The 15,042-nt window shown below is 36.1% G+C and overlaps 1 protein-coding gene across 12 annotated transcripts in view; it reads right to left on the bottom strand.

The window, feature by feature from the left end:
• Positions 1-15,042, bottom strand: part of ANKRD28 (ankyrin repeat domain 28) — a 198,854-nt gene that overhangs the window by 63,383 nt on the left and 120,429 nt on the right. For 11 of the 12 annotated variants that reach the window (XM_044755168.2, XM_044755165.2, XM_044755166.2 and 8 more), the window contains one exon: positions 12,953-13,031. In XM_044755168.2, coding sequence (XP_044611103.1) covers positions 12,953-13,031 — 79 coding nt within the window. Of the gene's footprint in view, positions 1-1,225; positions 1,245-12,952; positions 13,032-15,042 lie in introns of those variants that run through there. The other variant, XM_070493123.1, reaches the window with a different exon arrangement.

The raw sequence follows: 15,042 nt of genomic DNA, 5'->3' as shown, positions 1-15,042 counted from the left end.
AAAGGTCAAGTATAGGAGAAATGGTTGGACTATCTCTAAGGGCACCAACAGAACAAATATCTTCCCTGCTACATCAATTAGTATGTGCTTTACATATTACAAACAAATATCGCAAAGCAATGTACATCACAAGAGCAACAGTTGGCTATAAAATAAAAAAATGGCATAAGAGCAACAAACACAGCAGCACACTTTAGATGTCCAGGCTCCCAGAGCTCATCTCATGTGAACTGTGAAAGTAACCAGACTTCTGTGCTACACAGAGAGCTCCAAAATTAGCTATATATTCATATACAGGAACTATAGCCATTCCAGTAACAGAAAAGATTTCCAGAGTGAGTAACTAGTCCAACAGCTGAAAACAAGCCACAAAGGCTAACAGTGAAGATGGAGACAGGAAAAAAGGAAAGAAATCATACCCATTTAAAACACAAAACAGTCTTTGTAGAGAGAAATAAGACCAAATATAACAGCTCTGGTGACATCATCATATGCTCTACACATGGCAGGGTATATAATATTTGTGGTTTATAAGGATGACCTTAAGTCACTAAGAGAAGATTAATTTCTTTTCTACTTCCTAGTCATTAAAACTGCAAAGAATATAAAATAGCTGTCCCATCTGAATTGTTGGAGTTAGGTTACTGGGAGACCCTGTGGTAGGAGAAAGCACTACTGAGAAACTGAAGACAATAAAGATAGCAATTTAAGGATGTCACTGATGACTATTGCAAATCAACATTCACAGAAAACCTCCTAAATGGGAGGAGCACAACTCATTAAACTCAAGAGGGTTATGCCCAATTGCATAATCAAATATTTTCTTTACTAGACTCCCCTTCTCTCACAAATCTATGTATATCAACTGAGCTTTCCCTTAGGATAAATAAACAGCCAGAAGGTACGCCACATCAAATATCTAAATTATATTCACCTTTCCAGAGTAGAGATGTGATTAGATTTCTGATATGTTAAAAGGAGAAAGAAAACCAAGAAAAATCAACTGCAGGGTCACCCAAAAAGGTTGTATCCACTTGATATCACAGATTATATAGAAAAATCCAGATAACCAGCTTCCTCTCACCCAATCTTTTCATTTAATAATTCAATAATTCAAAACACTGAAATGATAGTTTTTAAAAGAAAAAAGTTATTTAAGGTAAGATTTCCAGAATTAGATAAATGCCTAGTTCATTTTAAAAAATAAAAAATCTGATTTACTTACATCAGTCTCTTCTGGGCTCTAGACAGCAATGCAGCTGAAGAGAGGTCGGGAAGTGTGAGGAGGCAGTCAGGGGTTAGTGGAAGGAGCCCAGGAGCAGGACCTGTGATCTAATAATGGCTCTGCAACCAGCAGGCTGTGTGACCTGGGGCTGTACCCCATAGCCTGGACCTTTCATTTTGTTAATCATAATCCCTGCCTCCTGTGTGTGTATGGGGGGTGGGGTGGGGGTGAGGGAGGACAGACCCTAGGTTGAAACAACATAGGTAGCTCCTGTTTCTGCAAAGTGAGTTCTACAAGTTAGTCACTCAAATCAGGAGTATCCTATTTGATTCTAGGTCTCTTTTTGCAAGATAATCAATTCACCTGCTTTCTCCTTAATCTAATCAGTCACCAAGATCTGCCAATTCTTTAATTTCTGAACCTCAGTTATCAGTAAAATAAGGGTTGTGCTAAATGATCTCTATGATCCATTTCCAGTTATAACATTCTATCCTATTTTGAAATACTCAGAATGAGTTATTGCATACTTATTAAATACTTTATTAAACTTTTTAACACTAAATAGATGAGGTTCTATCTTTATAATCTATGCCAGGGTGTCTTCAAATTACAGGCGCCAGACACCTATTTTGTAAATACAGTTTTACTGCAACATAGCTACGCCTATTCACTTAAGTATTAAATATGTAGATTTCACGTTACTAGAGTTGAGTAGATGCGAGAGTATCTGTTTGGCCCTTTAAGACAAAGGCTGTCAATCTCTGATCTACATTAAGTACTTGACAGCAGATACAATTAAGTTATTTCTGTTTTCCTACGTGTTTGTAATAATTATAAGTAGTCCCACTAATTATTTTCTAAAACTTCTATTTGCCAAGAATAGTTCTCTTCTCTGCTCCTAAGCCACTGAGGAGATAGTTCATACTCAGTGAGCTGGGCCAGGAGCCAAGTACTTTCCCCACTTTTCCCAAACTGGAAATAATGCTTTCCTTCAGCTGCCTACCAAAAGCAGTGGCAAAAGCTTCAGATTCTGTTTTCAGGTTGGGAGTGGAATGAACAAAAGGCAATTCCATTTCCACTTTTCCACCTGAAATGCTGAAGAAAAAAACCCACAAAGGTGCTACATTGTATCACTTGAGAGGGTGTTACGGGCACCAAATACTGTGGGTTAAACTGTGTCCCTACCATCCCCCTATCCCTGCAATTTATATGTTGAAGTCCTAACCTGGGTACCTCAGACGGAGACAGGGTCTTTACAGAGGTAGTTAAGTTAAAATGAGGTCATTAGGGTGGGCTCTAATCCAATATAACTGGTATCCTTATAAGCAGAAGAAATTTGGACACAGACACGTACAGACGGAAGATACAAGGAGCAGGTGATCACCTACAAGCTGAGAAAGGCCCAGAACAGATCCCTCCCTCACAGCCTTCAAAAGGAGCTGACCCTGCCAACATCTTGATCTCAGACTTCTAGATCCAGAACCATGAGAAAATAAAGTGCCGTTATTTAAGTCACTCAATTTGTGGTACTTTGTTATGGCCACCCTAGCAGGGATAAGGAAACAACCTAAAACAAATGGAAAACACAAAATTACAATCAGAGAAAAACTGATAAAGACAGATGAAAGAGATCCAACTTAGTAGAAAAACATCTGGTAGAAAAACTTACTGATAGAAAAACACATGGAAATAAAATATTCAAAGATTTAATAGAAGATATAAATGAAATAAAACCCTGAATTTCAGAATTAAGAGTGCACATTCACATTACGTCCCAGCAAAAATAAACAACAGATTTAGCCTAAGGAGTTAGTAGTGAATTTCAGGGACAAAGAATTGAATCCTACAGGCATCTAGGCAGAGGAGATGTGACCATGGTAGTGGAGGGTGGTATGTGGGGGTCGGGGGCGACAGAAATGGTAAGCAGAGAAGAGCTTGATCCAAGACTTTCACTCAATGCTGGAAGACACTAGAGTAAGATCTATAAAATTGAGAGGAAAAAGCAGGAATGAAAAATTTTATAACTAGCCAATCTACTCTTCGGTCAAATAAAAAAGGCAATTGTCTCAAATAAATACCAGGAAATATGACAGTCATGAGCTCTTGGTGAAGATATAAATAACAAAACAACTTGATGATTTCAACTAAGAGATACATCACAATAAAAAACTTGGGAATAGAGAAGCTATGGATGAAGACAGGGTGTGTGAGCGGGAAAACAGCAGGATGTCAGGAAACCACCAAAACCTGAAACACGAACGTGGGAGGACACGGGTCTATAGAATGATCTCGACTTTTTTATATTCTTCATTTGTCATTTTAGAGAAATACTTTAGGATACCAAAGTAGTTTTTACAATATAAAATTACAGTCATCTACCTCACTGTGTGTTTTTATTAAAGCATGTCATGACTTGTATAATTCAAGAACTAAATGGGGATTAATTCCCATTGCTTACTTTTTTAAAGGTTATACCAGTTAAGGTTAACCTAATCACTATTGTAACATGTCACTGGTAATTAACATGAAGGGCAGGAGCAATCTACCCTAAACTTTTCTACACTAACAGTTTTCACTACTAACTATGAAAAAATTAGCCTAATTTTGTTGTCCACTTCTCTCTCCATGTATTTAATTCTCTTCTTTATCTAGGGAATTGATCAGGTCAAACAACTAGTGTCAATTCTAATTTACAACTAAACTTATTAAAAATTCATTCAATATGATTATAAAGTTGTTTTGATTGATGCAGAATTTGAAATCAGGAGTATGAAAATCAGTTGGGTCTCAACAACCATGGCATTCAAACTAAATTAAGTAGAACCTCTGAAGCACCACTGCAGAACTTCAAGAGTCTACATATACTCTTTGAAGACTTGTTCTGATTGATATTCTTTTTTCCACTCCAGTTTTATTGAGACATAATCGGCATTAACATTGTATTAATTTAATGTATACAATGTAATGATGTGCGATGTATATACAGACAGTCCCTGACAGACAATAGTTCAACATACAATTTTTTGACTTTACAATGGTGTGAAAATGATGTGCATTCAGTAGAAACTGCACTTTTTTGAACTCTCCTCAGACTAGTGATATGTGGAACTATACTCTCTCGTGACGCTGGGCAGGGGCAGTGAGCTGCAGCTCCCAGTTACGGGATCAGGAGGGTAAGTAACTGATACACATATCACTATTCTGTTTTTCACTATCAGTACAGTACTCAATTACTTGAGCTATTCAACACAGTATTATAAAACAGATTTGTGTTAGATGATTTTCCCCAACTGTAGGCTAATGTAAGTGTTCTGAGCACGTTTAAGGTAGACTAGGCTAAGCTATGAGGTTTGGTAGGATAGGTGTAGTAAATGCATTTTCGACTTACGACATTTTCAACTTAGGATGCGTTTACCGGGACGTAACCCCATCGAAAGTCGAGGAAGATCTGTATTGCAAAATGATTACCACAGTAAGTTTAGTTAACATCCATTAGCTCACATAGTTAAAAAATTTTTTCCTTGTGATGAGAACTTTTAAGATCTACTCTCTTAGTAATTTAAAAATATACAATACAGTATTGTTAACTATAGTCACTACACTGAACATTACATCCCTAGAATTTATCTTATAGCTAGAAGTTTGTACCTTTTGACTGTCTTTACCCATTTCCCCCATCCGCCACCTTTGGCAACCACCAATCTGTTCTGTTTCTATGAGTTCGGTTTTTTTAGATTCCACATACAGTCATGCACCACACAGCAATGTTTGGTCAATGACACACCGCATATATGATGGTGGTCCCATAAGATTAGTACCATATAACCTAGGTGTGAAGTAGGCTATATACCATCTAGATTCTTGTAAGTACACTCTATGATGTTCGCACAATGATGACATCACTTAACAACCTATCTCTCAGAATGTATCCCGATTGTTAAGCGATGAATCACTATTTAAGTGAGATCATGAGTTATTTGTCTTTCTCTGACTTATTTCATTTAGCATAATGCCCTCAAAGTCTATCCATGTTGGTGCAAATGGCAGGATTTCCTCCTTTTTTATGGCTGAATAATACTCCATTTTACGTATAAACTACATCTTCTTTATCTATCCATTGACAAGACACTTAGGTTGTTTCCATGTCTTGGCTGTTGTGATTAATGCTGCAATGAACATAGGAGTGCAGACAGCTCTTCGAGATAGTGATCTCACATTTTTAATATATATCCAGAAGTGGAATTGCTGGATCATATGGTAGTTCCATTTTTAACTTTTTGAGGAACCTCCATACTGTTTTCCATGGTGTCTATACCAATTTACATTCCCACCAACAGTGCACAAGGATTCCCTTTTCTCCACATTCTCACCAATACTTATCGCTTATCTTTTTTATGACAGCCATCCTAACAAGTGCAAGGTGATATCTCATTGTGATTTTGCTTTGCATTTCCCTAATGATTAGTGATGCTGAGCACCTTTTCATGTACCTGTTGGCCATCTGTGTAACTTATATGGAAAAATATCTCTTCAATTCCTCTGCCCAATTTTTTCTCTTTTTTGGGGGGAAGATTAGCCCTGAGATAACATCTGCCACCACTCCTCTTCTTTTTGTTGAGGAAGATTGGCCCTGAGCTAACACTTGTGCCCATCTCCCTCCATTTTATGTGTGGGATGCCTGCTACACTGTGGCTTGACTAGTAGTGCCAGGTCTGCCCCCAGGATCTTAACTGGCGAACCCTGGGTCGCCAAAGTGGAATGCGTGAACTTAACTACACCAGCACCAGGCCAGCCACTTCCTCTGCCTAATTTTTCATTTTTTTTATGGCTACTGAGTTGTATGAGTTCTTTATATATTTTAAATATCAACTCTTTATCAGATATATGATTTGCCAATATTTTCTCCCATTTGGCAGGTTGCCTTTTCATTTTGTTGGTTTCCTTGCTGTGCAGAAAAAAGTTTGATGTAATCCCGCTTGTTATTTCTGCTTTTGTTGCCTTTGCTTTTGGTGTCAAATCCAAAAAGATCACCACCAAGACTGATATCACGGAGCTTATCATCCCTTATGTTTTCTTCTAGGAGTTTTATGGGTTTCAGGTCTTACGTTCAAGTCTTTAAACCATTTTGAGTTGATTTTTTTGTACGGTGCAAGACAGTGGTCCAGTTTCATTGTTTTGCACGTGACTGCTCAGTTTCCCAACACCATTTATTGAAAGAGACTGTCCTTTCCCCATTGTATGTTCTTGGCTCCTTTGCCATAAATTAACTGTCCATATATGCATGGGTTTATTTCTTGGTTCTTTTTTGTTCCATTGATCTTTGTGTCTGTTATCACGCCAATACCATACTGTTTTGATTACTAAAGTTTATAACATAGTTTGAAATCAGGAAGCGTGATTCCTCCAGGAGCTTTGTTGTTCTTTCTCAAGATTGCTTTGGCTATTCAGGGTCTTGGCCGATTCCCACAAATTTTAGGATTGTTTTTTCTACTTGTGAAAAATGCCATTGGAATTTTCATAGGGATTACAATGAATCTGTAGACTGCTTTGGGTAGTTTAGATATTTTAACAATATTCTTCCAATCTATGAGCATGGAATATCTTTCAATTTATCTGTGTCTTATTCAATTTCTTTCATCCAAGTCTTAGTTTTCAGTGCGCAGATTTTTCACCTCCTTGGTTAAACTTATTCCTAGGTATTTTACTCTTTTTTGATGAAATTGTAAACGGAACTGTTTTTTTAATTTCTCTTTCTGATAGTTAATTACTAGAGTATGGAAATTTGAGCAGATTCTTGTATATTGATTTTGTATCCTGCAATTTTAGTGAACTTGTTTATTAGTTCTAACAGTGTTTTCATGGAGTCTTTACAGTTTTCTGTATATATCATGTCATCTGCAAAATGAGACAGTTTTGGGGCCGACCCTATGGCCAAGTGGTTGGGTTTGCGCATTTCGCTCCGGCGGCCCAGGGTTTGGCCAGCTCGAATCCTGGGCGCGGACATGGCACCGCTCATCAGGCCATGCTGAGGCAGCATCCCAATGCCACAACTAGAAGGACCCACAACTAAAAACATGCACAACTATGTACCAGGGGGCTTTGGGAGAAAAAAGAAAAATCAAATCAAAAAAAAAAAAAGGAGACAGTTTTACTTCTGCCTTTCCAATTTGGATGCTTTTAAATTTCTTTTTATTGCCTAATTGCTCTGGCTAGGACTATCAGGTCTATGTTCAACAAAAATGATGAGAGTAGGTATCCTCGTCTTGTCCCCAATTTTAGAGGAAAAGCTTTCAACTTTTCACCTTTGAGTATGATGTTAGCTGTGGACTTGTCAAACAAGCCCTTTATTATGTTGAGGTACAGTCCCTCTATACTCATTTTGTGGAGAGTTTTTATCATGAATGGAGGTTGAATTTTGTCAAATGCTTTTTCTGCATCTATTGAGATGACCATATGATTTTTATCCTTCATTTTGTTAATGTGGTGTATTACATTTACTGATTTATGGATGTTTAACCATTCTTGCATTCCTGGAATAAATCTCCCTTGATCAGGGTGTATGATCCTTTTAACGTATTGTTGAATACAATTTGCTAATATTTTGTTGAGGATTTTTGCATCTATGTTCTTCAGGAATACTGGTCTACCATTTTCTTTTCTGGAAGTATCCTTGTCTGATTTTGTTATCAGGGCAATGCTGGCCTCAGAAAAGAGAAGTCTGGAAATGTTCCTTCCTCTGCTATTTTTTGGAAGAGTTTGAGAAGAACTGGTATTAATTCTTTCAAATCTGAAAGAATTCACCAGGGAAACCATCTATCCTAGACTCTTCTCTGTTGGGAGGTTTTTGACTACAGATTTCAACCTCCTTACTAGTAACTGGTCTGCTCAGATTTCCTATTTCTTCACGATTCAGCCTTGGTAGGTTGTATGTTTCTGGGAATGTAACCATTTCTTCTGGTTTGTCCAATTTGTTGGCATATAAATTTTCAGAAATGTCTCAGGATTCTTTGTATTTCTATATCAGTTGTAATGTCTCCTCTTTCATTTCTCATTTTATTTACTTGAGTTCTGTTCTTGGTAAGTCTAGCTAAAGGTTTGTTTATCTTTTTGAAAACTGAGCTCTTAGTTTCATTGACTCGATTGTCTATTTATTTCATTTATTTCCACTCTGATCTCTGTTACACTTCCTTCCTTCTACTAACTTTAGGCTTGGCTTGTCCTTCTTTTTCTAGTTATTTGAGACGAAAAGTCAGGTTGTTTATTTGAGCTCTTTCTTTTTTCTTAATGTAGGCATTTAACACTATGAACTTCTCTCAGAATTGCATTTGTTGCATTCCATAAGTTTTGCTATGTTGTATTTCCCTTTTCATTTGTCTCAAGATATTTTTTGCTTTCTCTTTTGATTTCTTCTTTAACCCACTGGTTGTTCAGTAGCAGTTTAATCCCCACATATTTGTGAATTTTTCAGTCTTATCTTCTAATTGATTTCTAGTTTCATATCATTGCGATTAGAAAAGATGCTTGATATGATTTCAATCTTATTTATGAGCACTTGTTTTGTGGCCTAACATGATCTATCCTGGAGAATGTTCACTGTGTGCCTGAGATTCTGCTGTGGTTGGATGGAACGTTCTGTAAATGTCTGTTAAGTCCATTGGCTCTAATGTGTAAATTTAAGTCCAATGTTTCCTTACTGATTTTCGGTCTGGATGATCTATCTATTGTTGAAAATTCTTAACTAAAATTTGAATATAATTAGTTTTTTACTAGTTTGTTATTCTGGAATTTCTAATACTTAGAATTCAACTGTTTATACTTGTTTATTTCTAAATTACCTACTATATCCTCTATAAAACTGTTCTAATCAACTTTCAAAGAGTTAACGGGAGTTTTAAATTGACATAACATGAATGAAGAAGTATTTTAAAAATTGTTATTTTTACAAAAAATCAGCATGAACCATTTCATATACACAAAATTACAGCAAATGGCAGAATCCATCAAACTAAAATTCCTTCTGATTCAGGTTTCAGTCTTCCTCTATAGCGGCAACTTTAAAAGTTAGGAACACATTCATGATGACACCTTATCTTCTTATGTATTAGAGCTCTGTTACCTAAAAATTATATGAGCCTTCATTATTTGCTCAGCTACTGGGGGTCCTGTTCAGTTAAGATGCTTATATATAGCTTTAAAGGCTGTTTTTTGACTCTAGAATTTGTTGAATAAGAATACATTTGCTCCATCTAGAAAGAATAGAGAGTTCATTTTCTTTCAACTTTTGTCTTTCTAGATTGTGGAAACAAACTCATTTCCATTTTTCCCCCATAGTTAAGTCATTCCTTCCAGTATAACATTTCAGAATGTGACTGGATTTTGAAATGGGGAGGGAAAACTTTTAAGAAAGTCTATCTAAAATCACAAAAAAGGTAATTCCTGACGTCAAAAACTTATTTGGTAGGACCAAATAAAGTTGAGGAAAAGAGAGAAGGGTTGCTTAAAAGAATAATAGCCCAAATTTTGAGTATCTATTATGTACTAGATACTTTTCTAAGTGTCTTAACTACATCTCATTTGCTTCTTAAAGCCTATAAAATTTATATTATTCCCACTTTCCAGAGGAGGATGTTGAGGCTGAGAGATTGAAGATCTTCCTAAAGATTATGGAGGTGGTTAAGAGGTGGGGCCAGGATTTGTACCTAAATCTGTTTGGCCACAGAGCCTGTGCTCCTTATACTATCTGCAGTGCCTATCATGGCAACATAAAGCCTGGTTTATTTATTTTTTCATTTGTAAGTAGAAAACTGATGTTCTAGTTTAGTAGTAACTTAGCATTGGATATCATTCCAGCTCATTTTATTCTAAATCCAAGTAATTATTTTTTTTTTGAGGAAGATTAGCCTTGAGCTAACATCTGCTGCCAATTCTCTGCTTTTTGCTGAGGAAGACTGGCCCTGAGTTAACATCTGTGCCCATCTTCCTCTAACTTTATATGTGGGACACCTACCACAGCATGGCTTGACAAGCAGTGCCATGTCTGCACCTGGGATTCGAACTGGCAAACCCTGGCCACTAAAATGGAACGTGCAAACTTAACCGCTGCGCCACCGGGCCAGCCCCAGAAATTAATTATTTTGGATCCAAGTTTCTATTTATCTTATTTTTCTTAAGTTAGAGCGTAGTTGGCAGTCTGAAGAGAAAGTCTAAGGAAGAGTTTGAGTTGCATCCATAAGAAACAAATCACTGACCTTCTTTCCATTTACCTGATCCCATTCGATCCCACACTCTTGACCCCATTCCCACCGCTCCCATTCTTACTTCCACTAAAGACTTGGGAAACCAAGACCAAAATGTGAACAAATTTCTGTAAAGGAGACAGAGCCTAAACTTACATTGCTATAATCATATATTCATTCAGTCAGTACTCACTCAGCACCTAGTATGTATTCAACACTGTTCTAGGCACTGAGAATAAAAATGTTATGGAGCAAAGCAGACTAAATCCTTGTCTTCTTGGAGTCTACTCTCTAGCAGAGAAAGAATTACAGGAAATAAGTAAGTAAAAATTTAAAAGGATGTCAGATAACAATAAGTACAACGAAAAAAGATAACACAGAAGAGGGGGAAAAGGTAGTGGTGGCAGTGATTAGGGACAGCATCACTGATGAGGTGACATTTGACAAGGACATGAAAAAAGTGAGGGAGTAAGTCATGTAGTTTATCTGAGGAAAGAGGGTTTGAGACTAAGGAAAAAGCAGTTCAAAGACCCAGAGATGGACGGAGGACAGTGGCATTAGAGCAGTGTGCCAACAGGAGAGCAGTAGAAATTGAAGTCAGAAGAAATCTGGAGCAGGGAGGTAATGTTTGAGGTAATGACTGGAGCAGTTTGAGGTCAATGTAAAAACTTAACTTTTTATTCTGAGAACTGTGAATAACAATTAATTTGGAACTTTACTTTTCCTTTTAAAAATAGCTACATGAGCTATACATCATGAAACACAATACAATAATAAAAGTATTTTTCAAAGACAAGTTGAAATAGCTTTTTATACATTTATGATGGTTAATTTTATACATGATTTTTATTTGAATTATTCAAAAGAAATTAAGCATTCTATCAAATGCTTATTTCAAAGTCAATATCTGACACTATCACACTCATAAGGCTGACCTGACTATACTGAGAAAGACCAGGAAGTCAACTTTCTATAACTAAGAATCCCTGATGCAAACATTTACTTTAAAAAGAAAGGATTAAGTCAAACTTTGAGCATTTGAACAATTTCTCCCAGGTATAAAAAAATTAAAAATGGGAAAAAAAAACCCATGCCCAGTCAAATAATCTTTATGCTAAAATGAAAGTAAATGAATAGAATTCTGTGATAAAATAAAAAATGCACAGAATTGCTACTCAAAGTCCTGGACATTAAACTAACTGAAATAGATTGTTTCTAGCAAAACTATTTCTTAACATAAAAACATAAACTGTTTCTTGTACAATATTTGTAAAGGAAATTCCATATATAAACCTGTGTCCCATCAATTCATTTTATTAAAGAAGAAGTCTCAATTAAGAGGAAATACGGTTTTTCTCTTGAACCTCCTTAGTTCTTATCTGTAACAAAATTTCAGATGAAAACCAGTGAGCCAGCATCCATAGAGGAAGAGACATCTTCAAGGAAGGGCATCAGTTATTCATGAAGAAACTAATATAAGACTATTAGCTGGGTCCATATTTAACTATATTTAATTCTATATGATCATGAGAAACCAGATTTAAAAAATTTTATGGACTTATAATGGCAAAATTCTATGTAGGCTACTATTTAATGGGATCTTCATTAGAAATTTCTCTCAGCGCTTCTTCTCCCAAATATCAAAGGAATGATTCTATTTCTCCAATTACATTATGCATATATCTATGTAATCTGGCAACACAAGCACAACTCAAACATGTGCATCCTTTCCCAATAAATATCACTTATAATAATGTGGCTACAACAAAAATATCTCTAAGCTCTGTTTGACCGCCTGTTTTAGGACCGCAGGCAGTTTGACCACAATAGGAGCTATTCTACAAGCAACAGTTCTACCATGACTTCATATTGTAAAGTCTTAAGCAATTTGGAAGAAATTAAAAAATACAGTACAACTTCTTAAAAGGTATTTTACAGGCCCTCAAATAAAATTAGATAAAACCTATTTAAAGACAGAAATCTTGTTGGCATCACTTTCAAAATATATCTACAATCATACCATTTCTTACCACCTCCACTGTGGCACTTGGTCTGAGCTACCAACACTCGGCCCATGAAGAAGTGTAATCATCTACTAATAACTCTGTGGTCAGTGGGGCCTACTATGAATACTCTATGTGATACCCTACCTTATACAATGCTCATCCCATCCCATTATTCTGATCTACTTTTTCGTTTCTCCACAGCACTTATCACCTTCTAACATACTGTAAAATTTACTTGTATTTGTAGCCTGTATTTCTTATTAGAGTATATGCTCCACAAGGGCAGTGATCTCTGTTCTGCTCTCTAATGTACTCCAGGCACCAGAACGGTACTTGGCACATGGTATGAGATCAGTATTTGTAGAATGAAAAAATAAGTTTCAGCTTATGAAACAAATATGAAGAAATAGTCAATTAAGTTTGCTAAGTGTTAATTATGACAAAATTATGCATGATGTGCTCTTATCATACAGAGCTTACCATACCAGATAAAATAAGCAGTTCAATGATTTCTGCGTCTCCAAGATAGGCAGCAGCATGCAGTGGAGTTCTCTTTTCATTGTCCTGTGATAAGAAGGAAAGGCGGAACATACGTTTTAGTATAAAGTTAATTTTAATATACTTTAAATAAAGAAAAATCATTACTAACTGCCAACTTACTACTTCCACAACTCTAGTTTAGTATGCAAGTCTCATTAACAGAGTATTTCCTTTCTGGGAGAAGAAAAACCTTAATAAAAATACTTTGGCCTTAAAAGAATGGTATGAAGTGCAGCGAAGAATAAAATAAAAATCCAAAGTGACAAAGAAAGAGCTTCTGAAACTTTCTATGAATAAAGATGTCTGTGTTGATATACACAGGCAAATTTTCTTTACTTCATACTACTTTTCTCTACCAATATATTTCCACAATTTTCCACAGTTTAGAATTATTGACCTAACTAAATAAAACAAACCTTAACAAACCGAAAAGTTTGCTTATCAAAATGTTCGCACAGGAGCACCCATAATGGCAAAAAAAGAAAATATCTTTGTGGATTTGAAATTATCCCTTAAAACGATCTTAAAGTTTTTCTTAAATGCCTGCCAATTTCATTTTTGGCTCTAAAATATATTCCTATCTTTGTAAATATATATAAAAAATACATATTCTTCCAAATTTTCCTCCAGGAAGAGAAGCTACACCTAATGCATGGCTTCGTGTACCTCTTCCCTTCAAACACCAATATTCTTCAGTTTGAGAAGCAAATCGTAGGGTTAACTCAAATACAGGGATTTTTTTTTTTTTTAAAGATTTTATTTTTTCCTTTTTCTCCCCAAAGCCCCCCGGTACATAGTTGTGTATTCTTCGTTGTGGGTTCTTCTAGTTGTGGCATGTGGGACGCTGCCTCAGCGTGGTCTGATGAGCAGTGCCATGTCCGCGCCCAGGATTCGAACTAACGAATGCAGCGGAGCACGCGAACTTAACCACTCGGCCACGGGGCCAGCCCCTCAAATACAGGGATTTTTAAATTCACATTTATACCTAATCTAAAGTTACAACAGAGTGTTGCTGACCTGGCTGCATCTGAGAAAGACATTCACTTACAAATACTTATTTGAAATTTACATCCAATTTTTTGGATACAGGTCTTTGTGACAGATTGTTAGTTGTTTTCCATTATCCATTTTTCCTTTTGCCCATAGGAATACAGTTTTAGCTAGTTATTTACCCACCCAGCGAGAGAATATATTCCCAGCCTGCCTTGAAGTTTTGCTACTTATTGTAATTCAATGGTCTGTGAGTGGAAGTAAAGGTACAACTTTCAGGTCATCTTCAACTTAAAAGATGACCACTTTAGAGTTGCACTAATATTTTCTCATTTCCTACGGGCTGGAAGGCTGATCTGAACTGAGCCAGCTTTGATCATACAGAGGTAGGCCAATATCCTAGAAGACTGTCAAGCAACAAGATCTGGAATGATCTTACTGAGCAGGGTTGCCCCCCTCAACCTGGACCACTAACTTCCAGACTATTAAGAGAAATAAACTTCATATTTAAATAGGTATGATATTTTAGGGTGTCTTACCGCATCAGAATAATATTACAGCTTTCAAGATTTAAAAAAAGAAAAAATTTATTTTACAATGTAATAATTTTCTAGTTTGGCAATACCCCAATTACTCTAAGAAAGTACAGTTAGACCACCGCGGATAAATTAGGAAAAAACTGCTAGTCAAAAGAGGAGTTAAATATATTCACAGGCAATGAATAAAGCTTAGCTATAGTATATAAAGGTATTATAAAGATGAGTGTAACACACAATTATCACAGGCTCTTCATACATTTCTTCATATAATTTTAATATATTTCTGATACTGTTTTTTTCCTTACAATAGTAACAGGTGTTCCAGTAAACGGAGGCTGGTATAGTGGCTATTAATGTTGTTTAGTAAGCTGAGAGTTCTTGTCTCTCTAACCACAATTAAGTTCCACCAGATCATGTTTTTTATTCCAATGTATATACCCCAGAAAACAGAATGTTTTGCATAGAAATTACTGAAGAAATAGTTGTTGACAAAGCTAACACAGAAC

The sequence above is a fragment of the Equus asinus genome, chromosome 21, assembly GCF_041296235.1.
Source record: "Equus asinus isolate D_3611 breed Donkey chromosome 21, EquAss-T2T_v2, whole genome shotgun sequence".
NCBI lineage: Eukaryota > Metazoa > Chordata > Mammalia > Perissodactyla > Equidae > Equus > Equus asinus.
This window is presented reverse-complemented; position numbering and strand designations above follow the sequence as displayed.